The sequence below is a fragment of the Gallinula chloropus genome (genome assembly GCF_964237585.1).
Source record: "Gallinula chloropus genome assembly, chromosome: 2".
NCBI classification, from domain to species: Eukaryota; Metazoa; Chordata; class Aves; order Gruiformes; family Rallidae; genus Gallinula; species Gallinula chloropus.
The window spans coordinates 96,664,338-96,687,331 of record NC_140086.1 but is presented as its reverse complement, the minus strand read 5'-3'; the positions used below and the strand labels follow the sequence as shown (position 1 = coordinate 96,687,331).

Below are 22,994 nucleotides of genomic sequence, written 5' to 3'. Positions count from 1 at the left end.
CTTCATTTCCTGGGTGAATCCAACATTACAGCTGTCCATGGAATGTGTCACTACTGGAAATGCTCATTTAATCTTCATAACAGAAGCAAGAGTGAGAGGGGAAGGAATTTTCCCTGTAATGCTGTGAGCAGGTATGGAGGAAGTAGACTAAAAGTCCACTGGCAGTAGCAGCTGTGAAAGATCCAACAAAACCCATCACTGCTGCAAACTTAGGCCAGGTGGGGAGAGAGGGGGGAGAGACAAAGCTGTGTGTTTCAGCACGTTTCAGGCATTAAAATGCAAGGCTGGTTGCCAATACTGCTGGTTGTTTACCACTGTGGCATGGTATTGGGGAACCAGCAGAATGAAATTTGAATTACCCAGGCTGTTCTTTGGGATATATTGAAAAAAGATAGCCACTGAAGAAGAATTCTGCTGGGGCTTGGAAAGGCACATTAACAATTGTTGTCTGCTCTGTACTGTAATGGCACATGAAAGATCTAAGCTTATCTGAATAAAGGTAGGTAGGCAGACTTGGTCTGTAGTCACAGCAAGGCCCAAGAGTTTCCTTGTTGCTCCTGTGCTTGCCCATAAGGTAATTTTGTAGGAATGAGAAGTGCATGTGCACAATATGTACTGTATTTCAGTAGGATTTTGCATAGAAAAGCTAAAAAAAAAACCCCAAAACCCCACCAAAACAAACCCCCACATAAAGGGGAGTGCTTGTCACTGAAACACTTGAAGTTTGATCATGAGTTTTGTGAAGATGATGAGACACAGGAAGTGCAGTGGGATTGCACTGTAAGGCAGAAAGGAGGACTCTACGTTTGCTCAGAGGATAATTGTCATACTTCAAAAAGGCAAATTGAAGACGTGAGTCCCAGGTGAGACTGTCTCAGTATCACAGTTGCAAAGTACAGTATGTGTTACGGCAGGTTTGCTAGGTGTTAAGTGAGGAGAGATTCGCTCAGACAGGCCTTAGAAATCTTTTTGGACTTTTTCCAGAGACTGTTAAGTGTATTGAGTGCACAAGCTTGAACTTGTGCTCATGTGTTTACTTAAAAGGTACTTTGGGTATATAGGACTTATGGTTTTATTTATTTATTTATTTATTTGTTAAATCTGTGCTCTTCGGATGCCCTAAGTATATGGAGGGAGGCCTGGGGGTCTGTAGTGCTGCAGAGCCCTAGCTGTGATGTCACGTTGTGTCCCTGCAGTGGGTGCAGGTTCCAACATCGTGATTGGGAAAGAACAGGCTTTATCAAGATGAAGTCTCACGTGTTGGGACTGGTAGTTTCTGTGGAACAGGACTTCACATTAAAGACTGCTGCAGTTCATTTCTTGAAAATCAGAAATGTCCCTAGGGCTTTTAATAAATTGTCACTGTAACAGCTCCCATAGTACTGTGCCCTTTTATTTGGACATTACTGTGCTAGATTTAATAGATTTAATAGTGTTTAATATGTGATCACTGCTTTTCCTAAATAAAAGTTTTTTTAAAAAATACTTGTTTTGTATTTGCTGACATAGGGTTATACAGCACTTCTTCTTAAACTTGTTTCAGAAAAGTCTTTGTTAGCACCTCTGTTTGCAGCTTTCCAATAATAGAAATAGGTTTCTGTGTTTTTTTCATGTTACCTACCGCACCACAGGGATGAATTGTTTCGACAGAGCCTGGCTAAACTTCGAGAGCAGATAGTAAAGGCAAACACGTTGGTGAGAGAAGCAAACTTCTTAGCAGAAGAAATGAGTAAACTAACAGATTATCAAGTAACACTTCAGATCCCTGCTGAAAACCTCAGTGCCAACAAAAAGGTAATGACAGCAAAGAATGCTGGAAAATGTAGTCTTATGGTTAATTTAAAATAAGTAGACATAACGTTCATCTAACTTCAGGCCAAGGAATGTTACTTTTGTTTAGATTATGCATAGGTAAAATATGGGTGCTACCTGACTTTGCTATATTGAAAGCGAATAATTTTAAGTAAAAATGGGAATTTAGCATTAAATATGGCTTGTGCTGTTCTTTAAAGTGTTTGATCACCATTTCCACATGCAGCTTGTGACCAGACATCTGTGTTCTATTGCCATAAAACCTGCATTTTAGTTAAATTTGCAAGAAATACCATTTTTTGTAGATGCCTACTTTTTTCTGTCTTAAGGATTTTCTAGTTGTGTTTCGGTAAATGTAATGATAGTGGTTAGAATAGTATGCTTGCCATAAGTGATCTGACTGAGAGTGTTAATGTTCCTGTGGGAATGGTAGTTGTCTGACAAGGAGAGAGATCTGGATAATCAGAGATGCATATAGAGTATGTTGTGTTTGAGGACAGGGAGAGTACAGCTGGGATGCAGAGAGAAGCTGTATGTTCTGGAGTTTATTCTTTTTTAGGAATGCACTTTGAAGAGTTAAACTACTTACATGCTCCTTTCCTGCAGTGATTATTTTTTCCTCTGATTTAGAGGGGTGCAATAGTAAGTGAGCCTGCTATTCAAGTGAGAAGAAAAGGAAAAGGTACTCAAGTGTGGACTATTGAGAAGCTAGAGAACAGATTGATTGACATGAGAGACCTCTATCAAGAGTGGAAGGAGAAAATTCCTGAGGTATTGTATATAATTTCTGAAAGGGATCAGAGATAGAGTTTGTTTTCTTTTATCCTCCTTTAACATGTTGTACAAATCAAGTGCAATGACTGTGTGTATGAAAGGGCATGGTATTGTGTTTTTTGAACAAAAGAGAAAAAAACCCAAAGCCTACAAAAAGCTGTGAGTAATACTAAATATTCAAAATGAATAATAAACTACAGCTATGTCTGTCCTCGCTTGAAATCTCAGATATAATTGTGCTGAAGTAGTTGCTCATGGTACCACTCAGAGTTTACTTGGCATAGTATAGGTGCCATGCAGATAGGCATTGGCCCAGAAGGGAAGCAGCAAGCTGAATTAGAAATAAAATGATTAAATTACTGTCAGTGTCAAAGGTAGCAAGGATGCTGCTTAAATAGATACACTCAAGGAGTAGAAGATATTAGTGGGGTAGAACTTGATCATAAAAAGTGAGGTACTCTAATTTAATTTGTATATCCCACAAAAAGCAGTGAAGAAATCAACTGAAGATACTTAACCTACATCTGTATCTCCATCAAAACTAACTGATGTTTCCTGAGAATTTTAGTAGCACATTAGCCTTGGTCATTAAGTGTGAGACTTGTCAAAATCTTGCTTGTTTACTGGCAAGAAATAGACTTGAGATTTGTCTTTCCAAAAGACACCCTCTATGTATCCAGATGGAAGTGTACAGGAAGTATGTCTTGTGGCTGACAGGGAGCACCTAAATTACTTGTATCAAGAATCGTTCTCAAATATGTTTGAACAGCTGTTGTGCCTTTGTTACATGCCTTGGACGGGACAATGGGGATCTCTAAAATCATAACACAGGGGAGGTCAAGCACTTCATCTGTGCCCATTGAAGACAACGATGATTTTGCTGCTGACTTTAGTAAGAACTGATAGTACATCCTTTGAATCTGTTACGTCTGCCTGAGCCAGGATCGTCCTTGCCATGGCCTATGTCATCCATAATGCATGTGTTCTATGTGCTACATAGAAACACGTAGGTAGGTCAAATGCATGTCTGGAAGACAAAAGAGGAGGAGAAGGGAAGGAGCTAACAGGTCCACTGAGGAGTGCATATCATGCTAGGAATCTGCATGAATTATTTGTGGCTGTGTATGGGGTACTTGCATAGGAAATGCTGCAGATAGGATCTTTGTTCCATGGGAGTCATAAGAACACTTGTAGGCTCAAGTTGGAGCCGTCATGCGCCTTCCCTTTGCCCTTGTTGCGTTACCCAGCAGTCAGACCAGCTATTCCTGAGGAAGATTTGTCCTCTCATTTTAAAAGTGTAAACAGAGCAGAAAAGTAAGGTGAAACTTCTTGAAATCCATGGCTGTTGTGCTTGCTTCTGGAAAGATCTGCTTTGCCTTGACATGACTAAAAAATTTAGGCCATCATATTACTATATCCCATAGTAGCAGAAGGGTTGTATAATGCCTTATCTCAAAGGTTGCATTTCAAGTTTGTGACATGCTCTGGTCTCCTTCAACTTATGTAACAGGAAGGAGTGGGAAAGATGGGCAGTAACTGAAGTTCTGTGCCACGATCCTCTACTGCGTGGCCATTGGATATTTGTCTTCCCACGCTTGCAGTTTTTGACATAACTTTTATGGTCTTTAAAACAGGTGAGGAAGCTCCTTGGCAAAAGAGGGGATCCGTTTTACGAAGCTCAAGAGAACCACAACTTAATTGGCGTCGCAAATGTGTTTTTGGAGTGCCTTTTCTATGACGTGAAGCTGCAGTATGCTGTGCCCATCATCAGCCAGCAGGGGGAGGTAAAGCCAAATACTGCCTGGGCGCACTTATGCGCCCATAACTATGGGGCTAACACGCCTTTTTTGCCGGGAGGCTTCTCGCACACCGAATTCTTAGCCAGCAAAAGACCAACAGTGTCTTGCCTCCCAGTGAAGAAGCGTTTTGCAGATCGCTAAGTATGTTTTTGTGTTAAAACAGTAGTAAATAGGAGCTGGGTGATTCCCAGTGTCAGTGTAAGCCACTGAGCAAAACCCAGAGGTCAATAGTTCTGCATACAAATAACTGTTCTTATTCCTTTCTCCTCTTTTTTTGATGTTGCTTTTCACCTAGTGGTTGAGAGCTGTTCAGTTCTGTTCCTGCAGGCCTCCTAGAGTTAGACATTTACCAGCTCTGCATCCCTTGTGCACAGGTTTTTAGCCTTTCTCTTGCCTTAGGTTGCAGGACGGTTGCATGTTGAAGTAATGCGAGTCACTGGGTCGGTCCCAGAACGTGTAGCAGAAGGAGATGACTCCTCTGAGAACTCCAGTGAGAGTGGGAGTCTGGAAGTCACCGATAACAATGGAGAAATTATTCATAGAGCAAAAAAGCTCTCCTGTAGGGTAAGTGAGCACACACGATGAAGTGAACAGTTTCAGGCTTTTGTAACATCATCGGTCTGATGTAAAGTACTAAGCTGTGTACCTAACTGCTTGCTTAAAATTCTCCTAAGAGAAGAGAGAGGCTTCTCTTTTTCTGGTTCAGTGCAGGGCAGTCTGACTGGCTGCAGTTGCCAGTGGTTGTAAATAAATTCACATTAGCTTCTAGTATATGCCAGTCTACATAATAAATAGTGATGTTCCAAGGACTCGCCTTCTTGGCAGACGCAGAAGGGGAAACAGTTTTTCCATGTAACTATTTCTTGTGGTTTGTTTGATCATGTCATGTAGTATCTATGGGTGGTGTCTGGATTTCATTTCTTCTGTGATGAATTGCTTTATTCTCTACTTGAGCTTATCAGCTTCCTCAAAGAAAACGTGTACATGGGTGGGCTGGTTAGATGCATGTAACTGCTTTCTGTGCATCTGTGTTTCTAAAACATGGATTTCCTAGAAATCCTTAGAAAGCAATTGGAGGCATCCTTTTAACATTTTTTTTTTCCTTTTTGGCAATTGCTGCTTTTGGATTAAATATTTAGGTTCTGAACAATGTTTTTACAATCAAAGAAGAACAAACATATTTATGAGGACATCTGTGTTGTCTCCTCAGGTAAAAATAAAAGAAGCAACTGGGCTGCCACCTAATCTCTCCAACTTTGTTTTTTGTCAATATACATTTTGGGATCAGTGCGAGTCAACAGTAGCAGCACCAGTGGTAGATCCAGATGTGCCTTCACCTCAGAGCAAGGATGCTCATTTTAATGTGACCTTTTCTCACTGTAAGGTAACTATTTTTATTATGAAATAGTGTTTTCAGGAGCCTGGTATGTTTGAGATAAGCGATTTAGAATTTGAGCCTTGTGTCGCTGGGAGAAAGAGAAGGGAATCGAGTCGTACAACTAATGATTTGAGTAGCCTTCAAAATGCCACAACAGTTTACTTCGTTACTGCTTCACAATATAGCAAAATAAATAAATTCAGATGTCATCTTTAAACTATAGGTTTCTTCATACATTATATAATGACACGTTATTACATACTCTTTGGTAAGCTTTGTAAATGAAAAGATCATTGGACCTTTGACATCAATTTTATGGAAACTTTCAAGGCATGAAATGCAGAAGCAGGAATTGCTGAGCTTGTTTCACACCTTTGATCAGAATGGAGCTTTATGACCCAAACTGTATAGCTTTACCATGCAGGTGGTTGGTCTGTTGTGTCCTTACAAATTAGCTGAAGAGAGAAAATTATTTTGTTTGATTTGGGTGTGGTTTTGTTTTTTCCCTTTCCCAGGACTACGTGGTGAATGTCACAGAGGAGTTCTTGGAATTTATTTCAGAAGGAGCTCTTGCTATTGAGGTGTGGGGTCACAGATGTACTGGCAATGGCAGTTCTGTTTGGGAAGTCGATTCTCTTCATGCTAAAACTAGAACCCTGAGAGACAGGTACAGATAAATCACTCATGAGCACTTCTATCACCTTTCCAAAAGCTCTCTAGTATTTGTCATGAACAAAATACACTTTGACGAGGCAACCACTAGATTTTGTGAGCCTGTCTTTTTAGGTGGAACGAAGTAACTCGAAGAATAGAAATGTGGATTTCCATACAAGAATTGAATGAGATGGGAGAATATACTGCAGTTGAACTCCATCAGGCGAAAGATGTGAACACGGGGGGGATTTTCCAGCTTAGGCAGGCATGTATCTTTTCTCTGTTTTCTTCTTTGTGCTCAAATTGTTTCTTAATGCTGTTCTTAGTTTCTGTTTTTCTCTCACCCTCCCTATCTTTCTTTGCATCTCTCGATTGCCTGTTCAGGGCCATTCCCGCAGAGTTCAGGTGACAGTGAAACCCGTACAGCACTCGGGAACGCTGCCTCTCATGGTAGAAGCAATTCTTTCAGTCTCTGTAGGTGGTGTAACTGCCAGATCAACCAAACTGCAAAGGGGCTTGGACAGCTACCAGGTAAGACAGTAACTTTTTCATTTGCTGACTTGGGTTTTTTAAGTTTTGTTTTGCTGCTCTAGAGCCAGCCCACCATAGTTCCATAAGGGACCTTAGCACACTGATACATGATATGTGTATTTTTGCAGTTTTATATGTGTTTGAGGCTGCTACGTTTAATGTGAGCATATGCTGCAAAATCTGCTGCTTTTTTTGCTTATAACTCAGTATGTAACTCTTAAAGGGTGAAGTGTAGTATTTGAATATACACAAGACAGCAGCAGTATGGAAATTGATTTTATTTTTGTGTGTGGCGAAGTGATTAATAGTGGATTCCTAGCTCTGTTAGTTTCCTTCCCTTACAAGGATGGCAAAGGTTGAGGAGGAGAAAAGCCAGGGAAAAAAAAAAATAGAGATAATGTCTTACAGTGAGGATGCCATTTATCTTTTCAAAAAGGACTGAATTGTTACTTGGTCAGAACCAGAAATAGCCATCCCTGAATGCAAAAGGGCTGTTTCATTTAGCAGAATAGGCCACCCAGGGAAGCGATGTGCCTTTTGTCAGAAGGGTGGCATTCAGAACCACAAGTAATTACAGCTTTAAATACAGTCGAAACGGTAAAACATGAATATTGGTGATATGCTTGTTCAGTCCTCTGTCTAGCACTGTATTCCATGATCATAATCTTATTTATAAATACAAGGATATTAATTCTCAAATCCTGTTTGAAATGCTGTAGTCTGCAATGAAAAGAATCTGTTTCTACCTGTTGATAAGACTTTGGTAATTTGAATGTTGTCATTTTATCACTTTACAAGTTGGTGGCAGAAATATTTTGATTCACGTTTTGGGGTATTTCTGTGAGTTTCTGTTGAGAGAAATGCATGTTCTTTTGTGTTTTACAAAATTTATTTTCTCCTACCAGAAGGAGGAGGATGATGGTGGTGATATGGATAGTTACCAGGTATTGCTGCTGTTGCTGTCAATCCTGTGGCATGGGGCACAGCTAATGCTAATAGCCAGCAACTCTCAAATGAACCAGTGTACTAGAGCGAGCAAAACCGGCTTTGAAATACATATATACGCTGTGCATTCAAGAGGCTACCTGGGCTACAAAACACTATTTGCATTTAACTTGTGATTTTATACTCCTGCAGTGTGCTCTCCTCTCTAGCCAACTCTCCTCTGCAGTCAGCTCTCCTAACCGGCTACATGAACTGCTAAGTGAATAAAAGGATTTAATTTGAAATGAAAACAGTTTCCACTGAATATTGTAGAGAAGATAACAACCACCTGCAGTTGCAGGCATCTTTCCCAACCAAATTATACAGCATAGGGGATTTTGTTTGCTTTCCAATGAAAACATTGTAACCTTGTAAGATGTGCAGTTGTCTGAAATGCTAGTGGGGTAGAGGAGACGGTGGGAGTTGGGGGAATACAAAAGCTTCAGTGAAGCTATTTTTTTATCTACACAAAAGCAAACATTGAGCCTGGCTTTTTGCATGATAAGGACAGGGAGAGTTTAGAACACATAACTGGGGACTCGTTTAAAAGGTAAAAGGGGAAATGCCTAAAAATGTTAAAACACATTACAGATTTCTACATGAAAGTTGTATTTCTCATAGGCAGCTTTACAGAAGTAAAACTAGTTTAGGGTGAGAATGCTGACACCCCTTAAGATTAGGTATTAGGTTTTACAGCAATGCCAAAGACAGCAGTTAGGTACTAACTTCTTGCGGGCTGTTTATGCGCTTCCTGACTTACCACAGAGAAGAATGAATCAGATTTTCTGTGATACCACAAAGCATGATTGCATGACGGGGTTTGTTTGCATGAGAAATCTTTTAATTGCACTTACAGCAGCTGCTAGACATGGAATTTTGTGCAGGTTTGAGGGCGTACTGACCTGTCTGATCTTCAGGAGAATTTATGATCAACTGATGATACCTGTTTTTCCTATTCCATATGCTGTTAAAAAGTTTGATTGCTGCTTCTGTGAGTAATTAGCCTACAGTGTATAATTCTGTTCAGCAGCTGAGGCAGTCATGTTTTCTTTTCCCCCTGCTGGAATTTGAGATTTGAAAGCAAATAATCTTCCATTCATGGGTGATGAGGTTCTTAATCAATATGCATGTCCTTTGGGGGAAAACCATTTTTCTGCATCATGCAAGCTGTTTTAATTACATTTCTGATGAAATTATCACAAAATTCACTTTAATCTTACCCACCTAGCCTAATAACCCCCTTTTCTCTTTCTGTATTAGGAAGAAGATTTAAACTGCGTGCGAGACAGGTGGTCGGATGCGTTGATAAAACGCAGGGAATACTTGGATGAGCAGATTCAAAAGATCAGCAATAAACAAGGTTTGAAGCTTAAAGTCCTCATTGTAAATACTTTATTCCCCATAGTATGAAACAAATTATCTCATACGTAGTATTAATCCCTGTCACTGTAGAAAAATCCGAGGATGACATGGAGCGAGAAGCCCGGCTGGTTGAGCAGTGGGTAGGACTGACAGAAGAGAGGAATGCGGTGTTTGTTCCAGCACCAGGCAGTGGAATTCCTGGTGCCCCTGCAAATTGGTATGTTCAGAAAATACATTGGAGTGGTTGGCTTTTTCAACATGAGCATTGCATGCTGCAAGGTGAAAAATCTGAGGATGTTTTAGAGGCTGCTACTTTTTCCTGTAATGCTACCAATTACCCTCTCAGCTGGCAGAAGGCTCAGGTGCTGGTTTGAATAGAAGGAAGGTTTGCTTAGTTGCCTTATTACATAAAGTAGCATTGACATAGCTTTCAAGATTTGAAAATTATTTTTGAATTTAACATGGCATTCTGTACTTTTTCCAAGTTCTGAGAGAATTAACGTGCAGTTTGACTCCTCAAAAAAGAAGTCGTTCAAAAACAAATGGTGGAACACATACATTTTTTTTGAAGGTAGTGGGAATGGAAAAAATTCATTTAACTTCACCTAAATTTGTGTTTAAATTAAGATCATGGAACTGAGATACAAAACATGAGGAATACAACATGTTAGATTTGGGAAAGTGCGGACAAGAAATATGGCTCTTTACAAGTGTGCGCTGATGTCTGTGGTAATGGCTACTATCTCTCTCTCATTGGGTGAATGATGTAGTGGTGCAGCAAAAAGTGTATCTATTGATGTAAAAGCTATGCCTTGCCAGTAGTTACATACATATCCAGTTGTTTGAAAGGTTGCTAACCTTCATGTAGGGGAGGGCTACAACCAGTAAACTTTGAGAAACAGAACAGGATGTTTAAACCTGTCATCCTCACAGCAACTGAAATGTGCTGTGCAATGTGAATTCAGTTTTGGTAAAGCAGTACATTCATCTGCATGTGTGGGTAAACAGAATACTGTGTGTGCAATGCAGGCGTTCACATTAGCCATCAAAATGCTGAGGGCTTTGGTAATTGGTCACTGTTAACGTGAATCTTGCGTGGAGATCTCTCTGCCCAAATTAGCTTAGGTATGAATTTGACTGTTGACAGCAGTTTGTTTTGTTTCAGGATTCCACCTGCAGGAATGGAAACACATATACCCGTCCTCTTCCTCGATTTGAATGGTATGTTGTTACAGCAGATTAAGAAACTTGGGTGGCAGGGATTTGTCTGGATCTATAAATTGATAAATGAAGAACAAATCTGAAATGTCTGAGAAATCAAGCAAGTCCTGGCAGTAGCACTGTCTGATATGACTTGTAAAATGCTGGGGGTTTTTTCACAGTTCTGTATGTTGGAATAATTAAGCACAACTACTTTAAAATAAGGATAAAAATTGGGGAATATATGAGTACAGGGATGGGCTATACAGCAGAAAATAGTGTAAGAGATCAAGCTTAATTTAAATTGGGACAGCAGATAAGAAAATCCCGTATATGTTTTGATGTACAGATTGACATGTAATTAAAGCACTGATGGAGAATCTCCCAATGCTTCCAGATACCTCCTTCCACTGAGGTATCTATGAGGTTTAAACAGCTGGATTAACGATGAGTGTATTCGGACTACAGTGAGCGTTTTGTTAGGGTATCTGAATTCCTTCCTTTTGAAAGAATTCAGTCTTACATATGAGAAGGCTGTTAGTATGTATTCCTAGGACAGAGGTAATCCTGTAAACAACATGAGACTAGAGTTAGCACCACATTTAAGGACTCTTTAGGAAGCCAATCTGTAAGTGTGAACTTGAACATAAAGCAGAGGAGGATCCGCAGGCCTTGTCCCATCTGGCACTCAACACATTACTATCTGCTTTAGAAGCTGCTTTTGGAAAATGATACACATTATTCCCTTCATCTGTGCTCACAAGAACTCTTATTACTTATTTGTTCATTAACAGCAGGGATTAGTGAACAGAAGTCCAAATAGGGTATTTAAAGTTTGATGGATTGATGCACAACTTTATTTTGTTTGGCTGAAAACCTAATGTAGCCAGAACAGCTATTCTCAATTTAAAGATTCCCTGATACATCAGAAGTTATTAAACTAAGAGATGAGCTGGTTAGGCTTCCAGGTAGATAAGTCTGAGTTTTTCTGGATGGGTAAGTTAATGTTATGAATACCTAGAAATAGTTCTGAATTTTGCTTAGGTTACATGAGAATATATTCAGGCTGAGTCTTAGCCTGGCTTTACTTCCTTCCTTTTGTATGCTGAAATTGACTTCAAAATATTGTATAGTAATAAGATTATTCAGGATTAAATGTATTATGGAATATGGGTAGGACTTTATTACAACATTGTATTACAACTTTGCCTCTATATTTTAATATCCTTTGGTATAAAACTATTTCATTCTTTGCACATTTGTTTCATTAGCTGATGACCTCAGTGCCAATGAACAACTTATAGGTCCCCATGCATCAGGAGTTAACTCAATACTACCAAAGGAGCATGGGAGTCCATTCTTTTATCTGCCGATCATAAAACACAGTGATGATGAGGTAAATTGTTAGCAAGCCTCCTTATTGACAACTGCAGCTTATGCACTTCCTTCTTCTGTTTTATTTTCTACTTGTATGTATTTAATCATTATATTATCTTTCTGTCCTAGAAGTACCATCTGTATCTAGTGTTGCCTTCATTTTCTGGCCTATTTACTTAGAATTTAAGAGGATGTGACTTGTTAGCTCTTCTGCCTTCATTCGGAGGTGACAAGTCTTAGCTCTTCTTGGCAAAAGAATAATTCAGCTGCCTGACTCAGAAGCCCTTTTTCTTCTTTCCTCACCCCTTCATCATTCTTCTTGCAGGCTTTTGGTTTTTCAGAGGAAACTACATTTATTGTGCACACTAGGCAAAACTTCTTTTTTAAACAAAACCTTTTCCTTTATGGTACACAATTACTTTCTAAAATACAAAGTTTGGGAACCTTTGGAAATTAGTCGTTCTGAATCTATTTTGGAATTTCTTAAATGACTACTTTGATGTTCTCTGCCAACTCAGGCTATTGCTTAAGAGACCATTTCCAGGATAAATGGGATGCTGAAGTTGGGGAGGAGACTGGGGGAAGGAAAAAGATGCTTTGCAGGATTGGAGCGTGTTTATTCTGTATGGGCTTTTACAGCCTAATCCAGTGCAGGGGGAAGATTTGATGCTGAATTTAATAAACTTTTAATACAGTTGCAATAGGATTTGCATTCCTTCCTCCAGTCTTGCTTCTGCTTTCCTTTCCATCTCCAGCTGTGTGAAGACTTCCTTTTGGGAGCAGGGTTCGCACAGCGTGGGGATTGTACTCACGATTGTGTTCCCTAGTACCTTCACACCTCTTTTACTTTTCTTCTGATAAATACCTTGTTATGAAAAGGTTTGACCTCACTTTGTGCAGTGATGCTTATTTTTTTTCAATACAGAATTGTTTAATTTCATGTTAAATCTTTACAAATTACACCTTTGTTAGAGTAATCGATTCTTTCCATTTCTCTTTCCTTCCTCTGTTTCTTTTATCTGCATAGGTTTCAGCCACTGCTGCCTGGGACTCTTCTGTCCATGATTCAGTGCACCTCAACAGGGTAACTCCTCAAAATGAGAGAATTTACTTAATAGTGAAGACTACTGTGCAGCTCAGCCACCCAGCTGCGATGGAACTGGTGTTACGCAAAAGGATTGCAGCCAATATTTATAACAAGCAGGTAATAAGTTTGGGGGGGTTGGTTTAGTTGCTAAATTTGTTTCATATTCTTAATTTTAAGAATGTGTTTTCTTAGCTGTTTGATTCATTTTGTGTAAGTTTAGTCTCTTTATTATGAAAGACAAATGAAAAATGGGTGTTTATAAGTTGCAGTGAATCTGTGCACTGGTAGCATTTTGAGCTGCTATTTTTTAACCTGGCTTGGTTCAGAGTGTAATGGGTGCTATTTTGTAACAAAAGAGAACTTTACCTTCTTATCTGTACAATTTGAGGTGGTCTTTGATTGAAGAGAAGTTTGCAGTAGCTTATCTAATAGAGGGTCACTGTAGGCGCTCTATTCCTGAAAGCATCAGCGGGGTCTTCAGATTTCCCAATCTGAACACAATTGATCTTTTTCTCTTTGTGTTTTCTTTGTTAATTACAAACCAGGCTTGTTTCCTACTACTACCCTAATGTGTCCATTCTCTGCTCCTATTTAACATGATGATTTGGGCATAGGGTGTTTTCTTTGCCTGCAAGAGTGACGGGGTCTTTGCCCCTTGCTCTGCTGCTTCATGGGTTTAGACAATGAGGTGCTCTCTGAAATTACATTCCTTTCTGTTTCCCAAATGATTGAGACCAAGAGCGTAGTTCAGAATTGCATCAGAGTTTACAGTGCAGTGGTGGGGAGGAGTGCAAAACAGCTGTTGTACTATTGAAGCAACTTGCCAAGCAGCTGGATTCCATGCCTTTTTGCATTTGGTGTGTTGTCCTTTGCTAGTTTTTGTCTAAAATCCCTTGTTAGAGGAAAGTTAATTTTGCAGTTAGCGGTGTACGGGCTACCTGACAGTGAAGCACGCTAAACTCGTGATTACAAGAGGCAGAACTCTGGTTACTATTTCAGTTATGGCTAGAAAGCAGAGTTATGCTTTGCTATTGCAAAATGAATTTTCCAGCTGTTTAATGTGTGGCTGACAAAATGGGAAATGTTGGTGTCTGGTTTCTCATTTGCAAGTTAGTATGTGAGGATAGGGCATCAGTGCGAATGCATTGTATACTGAGTGCAGGGCTGTAAAGGCTACTTAAAGGATTGTCACCGCTGAAAAGGAACTTACTAAATTGTGGTCCTGAAAAAGGTGCTTTTGTAGTTAAATACCTTCTTTGCATTGTAACCTTTTATTTCTTAGAATGTAACAACTAATCATTGTCAGAACAATAATTCAAAGTTACATTGTTTCTAGAGTTTTACCCAGAGTCTGAAAAGGAGAATATCCTTGAAAAACATACATTATGCCTGTGGAGTGACCTATGAAATAGTATCCAATATACCAAAGGTAAATTATACCGTGTCTCTCTGGTGAATTCACTGAAAGGAACAGAATTATTTATTGCAGTGGGTGGAATCCCTTTGCTAATAGGGGGCAGCTTGCCAAAGTGTGTATCCTGAAATTCAGTGGTGAGATTACGTTTATCTTTAAATAGTTGAAAACTGAGGGCATTTTATTTCCTCTTCTACTGAGTTTAGCTGAGATCTTGTAGTACAGCTATTTTTTAAGTTGTACTAGTGCCTACAGAGAGAACATGGGGGGTACTTAGAGGGATGTTCAGGTTCATGAAAACAGAACAGCTGGGAAAATGAGGTCGCAGGAATATAAATTGCTTTTTGTAAAAAAAGCTTGTACAAACTGTAGATGTACCATAAAACTTACTTTAAGGTAAACAGTATGGATGAATGAAAACATAAATAGTTTGTCATGATGTAATTGCCACTTGTATAGTAGTATTTACATTCTAGACTCAGAATATTTAAGATTTGTGAAGGAGGTTCAATTTACTTGCCTAAGAAGCTGTCATTAGTTAATCTTTAACATATGTGATTTTAGGTTACATATGGATTATTCCTAGAAGTACACTGACTACAATAAATGTACAAAGCTTCTCCCAAGCATGACTGCTTCTTAGTTCAGAGTAGTTTCAGCATTGTTTACATCTGTGTTGAAAAGTCCTGGGTAATTGACTATAGCTAGGATTACTGATTGATTGAGTTAAGGATTATCAATTCAAATTAGTTTCTGAATTAAGATGGTCTAAATAAGTGAATCAACATATTAAAACCAACATGCTTTAATTTTTCAAAACCTCAGTAGTGTAACTTGTAATTTAGGCTACAGAAGAAATTGAGGATCGCGAGACCTTAGCGCTGATGGCCGCAAGGAGTGAGAATGAGGGCACATCGGATGGCGAAACCTACATTGAAAAATACACACGTGGTGTGCTGCAAGTGGAGAACATTTTGAGCCTTGAACGACTGAGACAGGCAAGGAAAAGGCACCTCTTGCACCTTTTGAACTGGGTTGTAAGAATTCAAATAGAGATGATTAATGTTTTAAAAAAACAGTGTTGTTTGCTTTTTAGTTTGGGGTTTTTTTTAAGAGAACTTTGAATTGATCAAGGTATGGCTGAGTTACTTCTGTGAAATACAGAGTTCCAGCAGTGGTGGGTATGGCTGAGTTATTCTGTGAAATACAGAGTTCCAGCAGTGGTGGGTCTGGTAACTGTAGCCAGCAGCGGTGTAGCGCGTGGAGCCTGGTCGGGCGAAGGTCAAGGAATGAGCCCCAGAAACAAATTCTGGGGATTGTGTGTCCAAAAAGAGTTTGTCAGTGCAAGCCCTGCTTGCTGTAGTTAGCCACACTGAAAAATGTCTAATCCTGCTTGATCTGAGATGAGCATGGCATTGTTCATCTTTGGTAGGAGCGCTTTCTTAGTGTGACCGTTTCTTCGCGCAGGCAGTCACAGTCAAGGAGGCGCTCTCCACCAAGGCGAGAAACATCCGCAGGAGCATCAGCACGCCCAATGTCCACAACGTAAGGACCCTTTACCCTCCGGTAGACTAGTCCTGACTGAGCAGGGGGGTGGTGTACATGTGCTGATGTGATACTTGCACAATGAGATATCCTAGTGGTTAGTCCTAGCTCAGCATAACTAACCTGTAGAAAAGTTGTCCTGAATGAAAACAAATTGGTCACTTAATAGAAGACCCTGCCCCTCAACTGTCCATCCTGGGAGATAGCAAAGTTGAAAGGGCAGTGGGGAGGTTGATCTAAAATCTTAAGAGTTTTGGGTGTGGTTTAGGATGGTGACTGCCCCGATTCAGGCTACTTTTGCTTCAGAGTCCCTTTAACTTTTTTCATAGCGCAGGGGATACTTTTCATTTTGCGTTCGTTCTTCAACATGTTCTCCTGTCGTACAGCCAGACAGAACAAACATAGCAGTCCTTGTCAATAATCCTACCCGAAAAGAGATAGCACAAAAGTTGTCAGGACTAAATGATCACAGTGTCTTCTCCAGGCATTATTATTTTTAAATAAATGTAGGTGTGTTTTCACTCTGCCTGATGGTGTTTTGTAGGTGTCCTGTAGCCGACTAGACCTTTCTGCCTGTGAGGATGATGATAAGGTACGTGAACATGAAGTTCAGAGAAACAGATGGCACACATTCTGAGAGTTATTCCCTCTTCAAAGCAAGATGTATTTAAGAGTTGAAAAAAAATAGGAAAACAGTATTTTTAACAGGCTATATACATAATATATCTACACAATTTTGCATTAATTACATATTATTTTGAATTAAACCTTCCTGTTCTCTGCTTATCATATTAGAATTGTAGAAACTAAATTTAAGGGGAAATTCATAGCAAAGCTTCTTATACTTTGCTGAAAAGCTAATTTGCTTCTAAATAATACATCTGTGTGAGACAAACCTGACTTGAAGTCAGTAATGTGACATTCCTTAAGCTCTTTTTAAATAGAAACAACACTCTGCCTTTGACTTTGCCTGTTCATTTTTCTGTGTTTGCCTGTGTCAATCTGCAGACTTATGTGGGTTTTTGTTTTTTCTTAGGGTTGGTCTGAAAGTCACCTAGATATATCTGACTGTTCTTCCAGTTATCAAGATGTATCATGCTATGGTACTTTACCCAGGGAGTCGCCACGCAAGAGCAAAGACAGCAGTGGTGAGTCTACTTTAAAGTATATATATGTAATGGCAGTATTTGTGGCTCTTTCATTACTGCATTAACCTGAAAATTCAATTTTTGGTGCTCTTTTCCTATTAAAGTCTTGGTGCTCTTCTACTAAGTGCATTATTGAGCTTCTTGTTTCAGCAGCTAAACATAAGATGGAAATTGGTGAGGAAGGGAGCAATGCATGAAGAAATAGGGAAAAGGAGCAAGTTGCTGGGTATCAAAAAACCCAAGGGGATGGCAGAAGAGCAAGCTAAATATGAATCAAAGCAGTAGAAAGGTTGGGGGGGGCAGGGGCAGGACAGAAAGGAGCAAAAAGAGGCTGCTTTTAGTTCATGAATTTCAAGTTGAAGTTGCTTATGTTAAAGCAGAAAAAGTCCTTTTGAGGTTCTTTGTGACCTGCATATTTGCTCTGCTGTGTCAGTGTGTCCCAGGTGCCTTATTTTCTTTAGGTCAAACTGTAACACGCTCTCCTAGGACAGGCACTACAGGTAGCAACACTGCTGCAGTAGCATGGAACTGAGAGTTTGTTCATTGCTTCCTTGCCTCCGATTTCCTCCTTTGATCATCCTGGTCACACAGGATCGCTGCCTTGGTTCCAGGGCGGCACTGCAGTGTCAGGGACAGAGCTCAGGTGAGGCCCAGGGAGCAGAGAACTGTCAGTTCCAGCTTCAAGGACACTTCCTAATGGTTTTGTGACCAAAGAGAAAGCAGGGGGCAGATGCTGTTGCTATCTGCTTTCCTTCTGTTTCTTGACTTGACAGAGGGACGTGGTGCAGAGCTCTGGGAAGGAAGATAATCTCATGCTTGGGCCAGTGGTTGAATGCTGAAATGCTGACATTCTTTCTGTAGCCACCAACTTGCCAAGTGCATGGCTTAACTACCTGTTATTTTTAATTATGCATCTATGGTCAAGATATGAACAAATTAAATATGGTATTTTTTCTTTTTTCCTAGGTGTTGTATCAGAAAATTCCCATGCTTTAATGGCCAGCCCTTTCAAAGCATTTTCTCCTCAGCCACCGAAGTTTTTCAAACCCTTAATGCCAGTGAAAGAGGAACATAAAAGGAAGACCCCACTTGAAAGCCGACCTCTGCTGAGTCAAGAGGTAATCTTTGAAAGCTATTTGTTTTTTTTAATGGAGAAAAGTGGTTTTGGGAACTTTGCAGCATGCATCTGATGCAAAAGAATTTTGTGATTCCTGGTAAAATTAATCAGACTGCTCTTTATATGTGATGGGGCTTTGGTGTTTGATTTGTACCTGAAACACTGGGAAGCTTGGGGAGATTTTTGGGGGTTTGGGTTTGCTTTGTGTTGTCATTTCACTCCCTGGTAAGTATTCTCCTTCCCAGAGTACTTCTGTTCTATGTTAAAGCAACAGTAACCTGCACTTTTTTTTTCTCTCCAGCAAGATGTTGGTGTGTAGTTTCAAAAATACAAAGTAACTCCATGAAACAGTGTCCATGGGCCTTTTATTCCTCAGCCAAAATCTCTGCTGGGAGGAGTGCACGAGTTTCTCCGTGTACTACCTGCAGTTCTGGTGTCCCTGTGCCCCAGGGCGGGTGTTCTGCTGGCGCAGTGTCTTCGTGCCTCTCTCCCTCACACGCGCTGGGTGCGAGCGGAGAGGGGGGTGTGTGTGTGATGTGTTGTGTGTCTCAACCTTTGCAGAGCGTGCCCCCGCCCCAGGCGCGCTGCGCTGGCTGCCTTGTGCCTTCAGGAAGTACAGCCAGCAGCGTGCCCGTAGGCAGCAGTAGCGCGCGGGAGGAAGAGCTCGTAAGTCTTGTGCCAGCTTCTGCCCTGCGGCCTGGTGCTGGGCTGCGGGCGGCTCGGTGGTGGGCTTCAGGGGCTTGTGGTGCTGCAGCAGCAAAAAACAACAGCATCGTGTGGATATAATCACCTGCCATTGCTTGTGACTCGTGGTTATTATCAACAGTTGCTTGCCTGGCTTGCAAATGCAATCTGTCCTTGAAAGTAACTCATTGGGTCTCTGTGGCTTGGGGGTTTGTTTGGGGTGTTTTTTTGATTTTTCATATGTGATTCTTCTTGTGGGGTGGGTGGGTGGGTGTGTGGGGGGAGGTTTTAGTGTTTACAGGGTGCAAATGATCAAGTAAAGGGCGGTTTGGTGAACCATGTTGCTGTCACTCTAACATACCTTGTATGTTACCCAGATTTTGTGACTATACCCCAGAGTAAATGGAATGATCCCATTTGGTGTAAGTAACCATGCATTTAGGTGTGGGTACACTGTGAAAGCTTCTCATTGCCTGATTTGGAAGTGATATGACTAAAACAAGATTGCTGCTCTTGATTAACCTGCAGCCTGTCTTCATCATTGCTCAGGTGGTGAACTGAGGTGGAGGGCTCTTGTTTTTCTCTTCACCTGCCAAATCCTTCTCTTGCTGCTGCTTCAACAAAAAGGTGTATCCTCATTTCTGCTCTGTGATGAACTTGGGTTTGGGGCTGTGGAACATGGCTGTAAATACTTGCTTTAATCACAGCTTTAGGTTTAAAGTTCAGAACCTTCAGATTCTTTCCCTTAAGTGTTACAGGCCTCTTCTACCACAAAGGGCTAGTGATGGATTCTTTCTATTCCACAGTTATTTTCATTCCTATCATACAGCCAAATCATTGCAATGTCTGTTCTGGATTTCTAATGCCATTTTGTAGGTCGTTACACTAAGGTATCCCAAGCGCTGTGGTGTGCGAATTTGAAGCTTGGCTGCTGGTTTTGGGTAGCAGCTGTGTTATTCTTGATCATGCTAACTTTCCATAAGGTAGCTGACTCACACTGAGTCACTGATAGAAATAGCATGAGGGTATTTGGAAGACTCAATCTTCTAATGGGATGAAAAACATCCCTTTGAAAATAAATTGTTACAAAATTTTCCATAGCAACTTCAGGGCAGTTTCAGTCCCTTGAGTAAAAACAGGGTCCCACCCCATGTGTTCCCTGAATTAACTGCAGGCATTTGTCTGTGCTGTTTGCCAAAGATAAGCAGAAGCTCTCAGAGCTGGAAAAGGGCAACGTCCTGCCCCAGGATTTTCCAATTAGAATGGAACCAATTCATTGAACACCACTGCTGTAGCCAACAGGGCGCTGGATAGAGCTGTTCTTTCAATTCTCAGATGGCAGCCCCAGCCCTGCCTCTGACTTCTCCCTTCCGTCAGCACAGCTTTCAGTTTGGTTGCAAAGTTAGTCAGAGCAAGGGAGATGATCCATCCAGCCAATGGCTGGACTAGCAGGGAGTTACATTTCATTTCGGTCTACTTCCCTGTCTGATCACCTGAGAAGCACTTTGGTGGGTAGCAGAGAGGCAAGCAGGAGCTAGCAGCCACTGGTGGGAGGGAGGTTGAGGTGGCTGTTTTGGGTAGCCCTGCCACCTTACAGCACAAGGTTTGTCAGGTGATGGCCCGTGGGGCGTTTGTTACTACTTCAGGAAGAAGCCTTTGTAAGACGAAGGTTTCCCAGACCCCAAGTTTTTCAGAGCTGGAACCAAGACTGTGCTTTAACTAGGCTGGGGTATAAACTTCACACATTTGCATGGGCAGTGCTCTCAGAATGAGTTCAGGGATCTCACCAGGGCAGTGTCCTGGCTCTGCATGAAGCATCAGCTGTCTGCTGCTTTCTGATCCGTGGTGAAGTTCTCATGTTGTTAAGCCGTGTTGTGAGTGATGGCTGCGAGGTGCAGAGCCTCATACAGCACGTTAATCGCTGGATGACTGGTGTGGCTTCAGGTGTGAGGCTCACTTGCACATAAAATGCTGTAAAAAATAAAGCTACTAAACATACAGGAAGCTGCTAAGTTTAACTAGATTAACGTTCTGCATCTAAGTAGACACAAGGCTGATTTTTGGCCTTTTTCTCATGTTTTTCTGGGATCTGTTCTTAACTTTTCTTGAATACACAAAAGACATCTGCCAAAAGAAGAACAAAACAAGGCAGTTAACTAAAAATACTGTTACTCAGTTGGGCTGCAATAGACCATTCAATTTAAAATTTCAGACTGCAGTCCCACATGCATTTAATATTGCAGCAGTTTCAAACCAGCGTGACACGAGGACATGCTCTACATGGTGTGCAAGTACAGTGGAATATATTCTGGGCAGATGAAATGTTTCCATACTGAGCATGTTTGAATACTGCCTGTAATTAACATGGCTAAGGGGGGGCTGGCTAAGAGCAAGTCCTCGTAGCGGGCAATGGAAATTGAAGCATCAGAGTACTTCACGTACTAAATACTTAATTATTACTGCTCTTTAAATGGGTAAAATGGAAACTGGCATTTTTGAGGTTACTTGAGAGCTGTAACTTAGAGATCTGAAAAGTGGGATGCTAACTTTTATCTGCACAGTATACTTGTTACAAACCAGATGTAGAGAAGCTGCTTCCTTTGCTTCTGTTACTGCTAAATCTTGATGTATGGTCTTGTGTCCTTAGTTCTTGCTGGTATGTTCTTACCATTATCCATTCTTAAATCTGATTGTCATTATGGCCTTTCTTGTACTTCCCAGGGAAGAGGCTGCAGTTTATTTACCATTTTTTCAAGGTTTTGATCTTACTTCTGCCAATAGCCTGAGCAGTACAAGGTAGCTTCCTTGTTGTTTCCCATCATCTTACATCCACAGGAGTTTGAGGAACCCTGAAATTGCCACAATTGGGGGAAATTTCCCAATTGGGAAGCTCAAGGGGAGTATAGAAAGGGAATATTTGTTGTTCCCACAAGGGACACCTTTTGTCTGTCACAAGGTGATGTCTCATCACCTATTTGCAGTGTTCTTCACAACCCATGTTCTAGTAAGGAGGCTGCTTCTCTTGGCTCCTGTATCTGCTGTGACAGATGACCCCGAAAGGACACACGAAGGGCAATGCGGGGACTTGTTTGACGACTCCCACACGTCACCAGCGTGTGTGTCTGTGGAGCCATTTCTCAGTTACAGCTCCTCTTGCCCAGTCTGATTCTGAAGAGGAACCCTGGGTGTACTAGAATTTTTTTCAAATGAGGCCTCCTCCAGGATTCAAAGGAGAAACAAAGAACTCTGATATAAAAGCGCCTTTTGGTTTCGAGAGGATGTTTAGCCAGTATCTTCTATTAGTATCTGGTATCTATTATACTTCCTGCAATGCTTATCACTTTGGAGCTTATGTAGGATCTTAAACCCACCGTATTTGATAGATGCTAGAGTCTGTAATGATTTGAAAACAACAAGCCACAAGGCTCTGCTTCGGACAAAACTGAGTTTTGCATAAATAATAAGGGTGAAGGGGAAGGAGTAAGCAGAATACTGTCCCTTGGAGACACCCAACAGGTATTCCCTAATATGCAAAAAAGATGTTTTGCATAATGCTTTCATGTCTGGAAGGGTATTCGTAGTCCAAATAAAGTGGACATTAATTTTGCCCTTCACTTTTAAAGGGACAGCCTGTAGATTTCAGATCTAAAGAGCAAAGTTTTCAATAATAGAAATTATTTTCAGTACTTATGTGGCATTTTATAGCACTGTCACTCCTCTGCAGAGAAGTAATTTCAAAATAAAGCCTTCATTCAAATTCCCTGTGAGAAACAGTTCTGCTTCAGACTTCTAAAACTAGTAAGCAAAGGATGCCAAGCCTTCACTTCAGCTGGTATGAATAACCTGAACTCTGGTTGGATTTGTTTGATATACTTTGTATGTGTGTATATATATTTAACATCGAGAAGTAGACATGTTCAGGTACCGTTTGCTCTGCCAACAAAAATATGGTATCATTGGAAATCTTGATTCTGCTTTAGAGGTTGTTCTGTGTAATATGACTGCATCACATCTGCCATGAGCTTGAACATGGTAGGAATGAACATGAGACCTTGCTATAGATAAGGGCCATAGCAAGTGGTCATTTTGTTCATGCTGCGTTTTTAAAGTGAAATCTTTTACAACATT

At 40.7% G+C, this 22,994-nt stretch overlaps 1 protein-coding gene across 2 annotated transcripts in view; it reads left to right on the top strand.

Moving 5' to 3' along the window:
• The window catches only part of KIF13A (kinesin family member 13A), a gene marked incomplete at its 5' end in the record, with an annotated part of 113,102 nt that overhangs the window by 83,863 nt on the left and 6,245 nt on the right, over positions 1-22,994 (top strand). Inside the window, 21 exons of one of the 2 annotated variants that reach the window (XM_084280571.1) lie at positions 1,632-1,794; positions 2,443-2,583; positions 4,221-4,370; positions 4,785-4,949; positions 5,596-5,769; positions 6,279-6,430; positions 6,550-6,682; positions 6,802-6,948; positions 7,854-7,892; positions 9,193-9,292; positions 9,385-9,511; positions 10,460-10,515; positions 11,766-11,890; positions 12,899-13,075; positions 14,295-14,387; positions 15,218-15,370; positions 15,840-15,917; positions 16,462-16,509; positions 16,954-17,062; positions 18,032-18,183; positions 18,744-18,848. In XM_084280571.1, coding sequence (XP_084136697.1) covers positions 1,632-1,794; positions 2,443-2,583; positions 4,221-4,370; positions 4,785-4,949; positions 5,596-5,769; positions 6,279-6,430; positions 6,550-6,682; positions 6,802-6,948; positions 7,854-7,892; positions 9,193-9,292; positions 9,385-9,511; positions 10,460-10,515; positions 11,766-11,890; positions 12,899-13,075; positions 14,295-14,387; positions 15,218-15,370; positions 15,840-15,917; positions 16,462-16,509; positions 16,954-17,062; positions 18,032-18,183; positions 18,744-18,848 — 2,587 coding nt within the window. The remainder of the gene's footprint in view (positions 1-1,631; positions 1,795-2,442; positions 2,584-4,220; positions 4,371-4,784; positions 4,950-5,595; positions 5,770-6,278; positions 6,431-6,549; positions 6,683-6,801; positions 6,949-7,853; positions 7,893-9,192; positions 9,293-9,384; positions 9,512-10,459; positions 10,516-11,765; positions 11,891-12,898; positions 13,076-14,294; positions 14,388-15,217; positions 15,371-15,839; positions 15,918-16,461; positions 16,510-16,953; positions 17,063-18,031; positions 18,184-18,743; positions 18,849-22,994) is intronic. The other variant, XM_084280572.1, reaches the window with a different exon arrangement.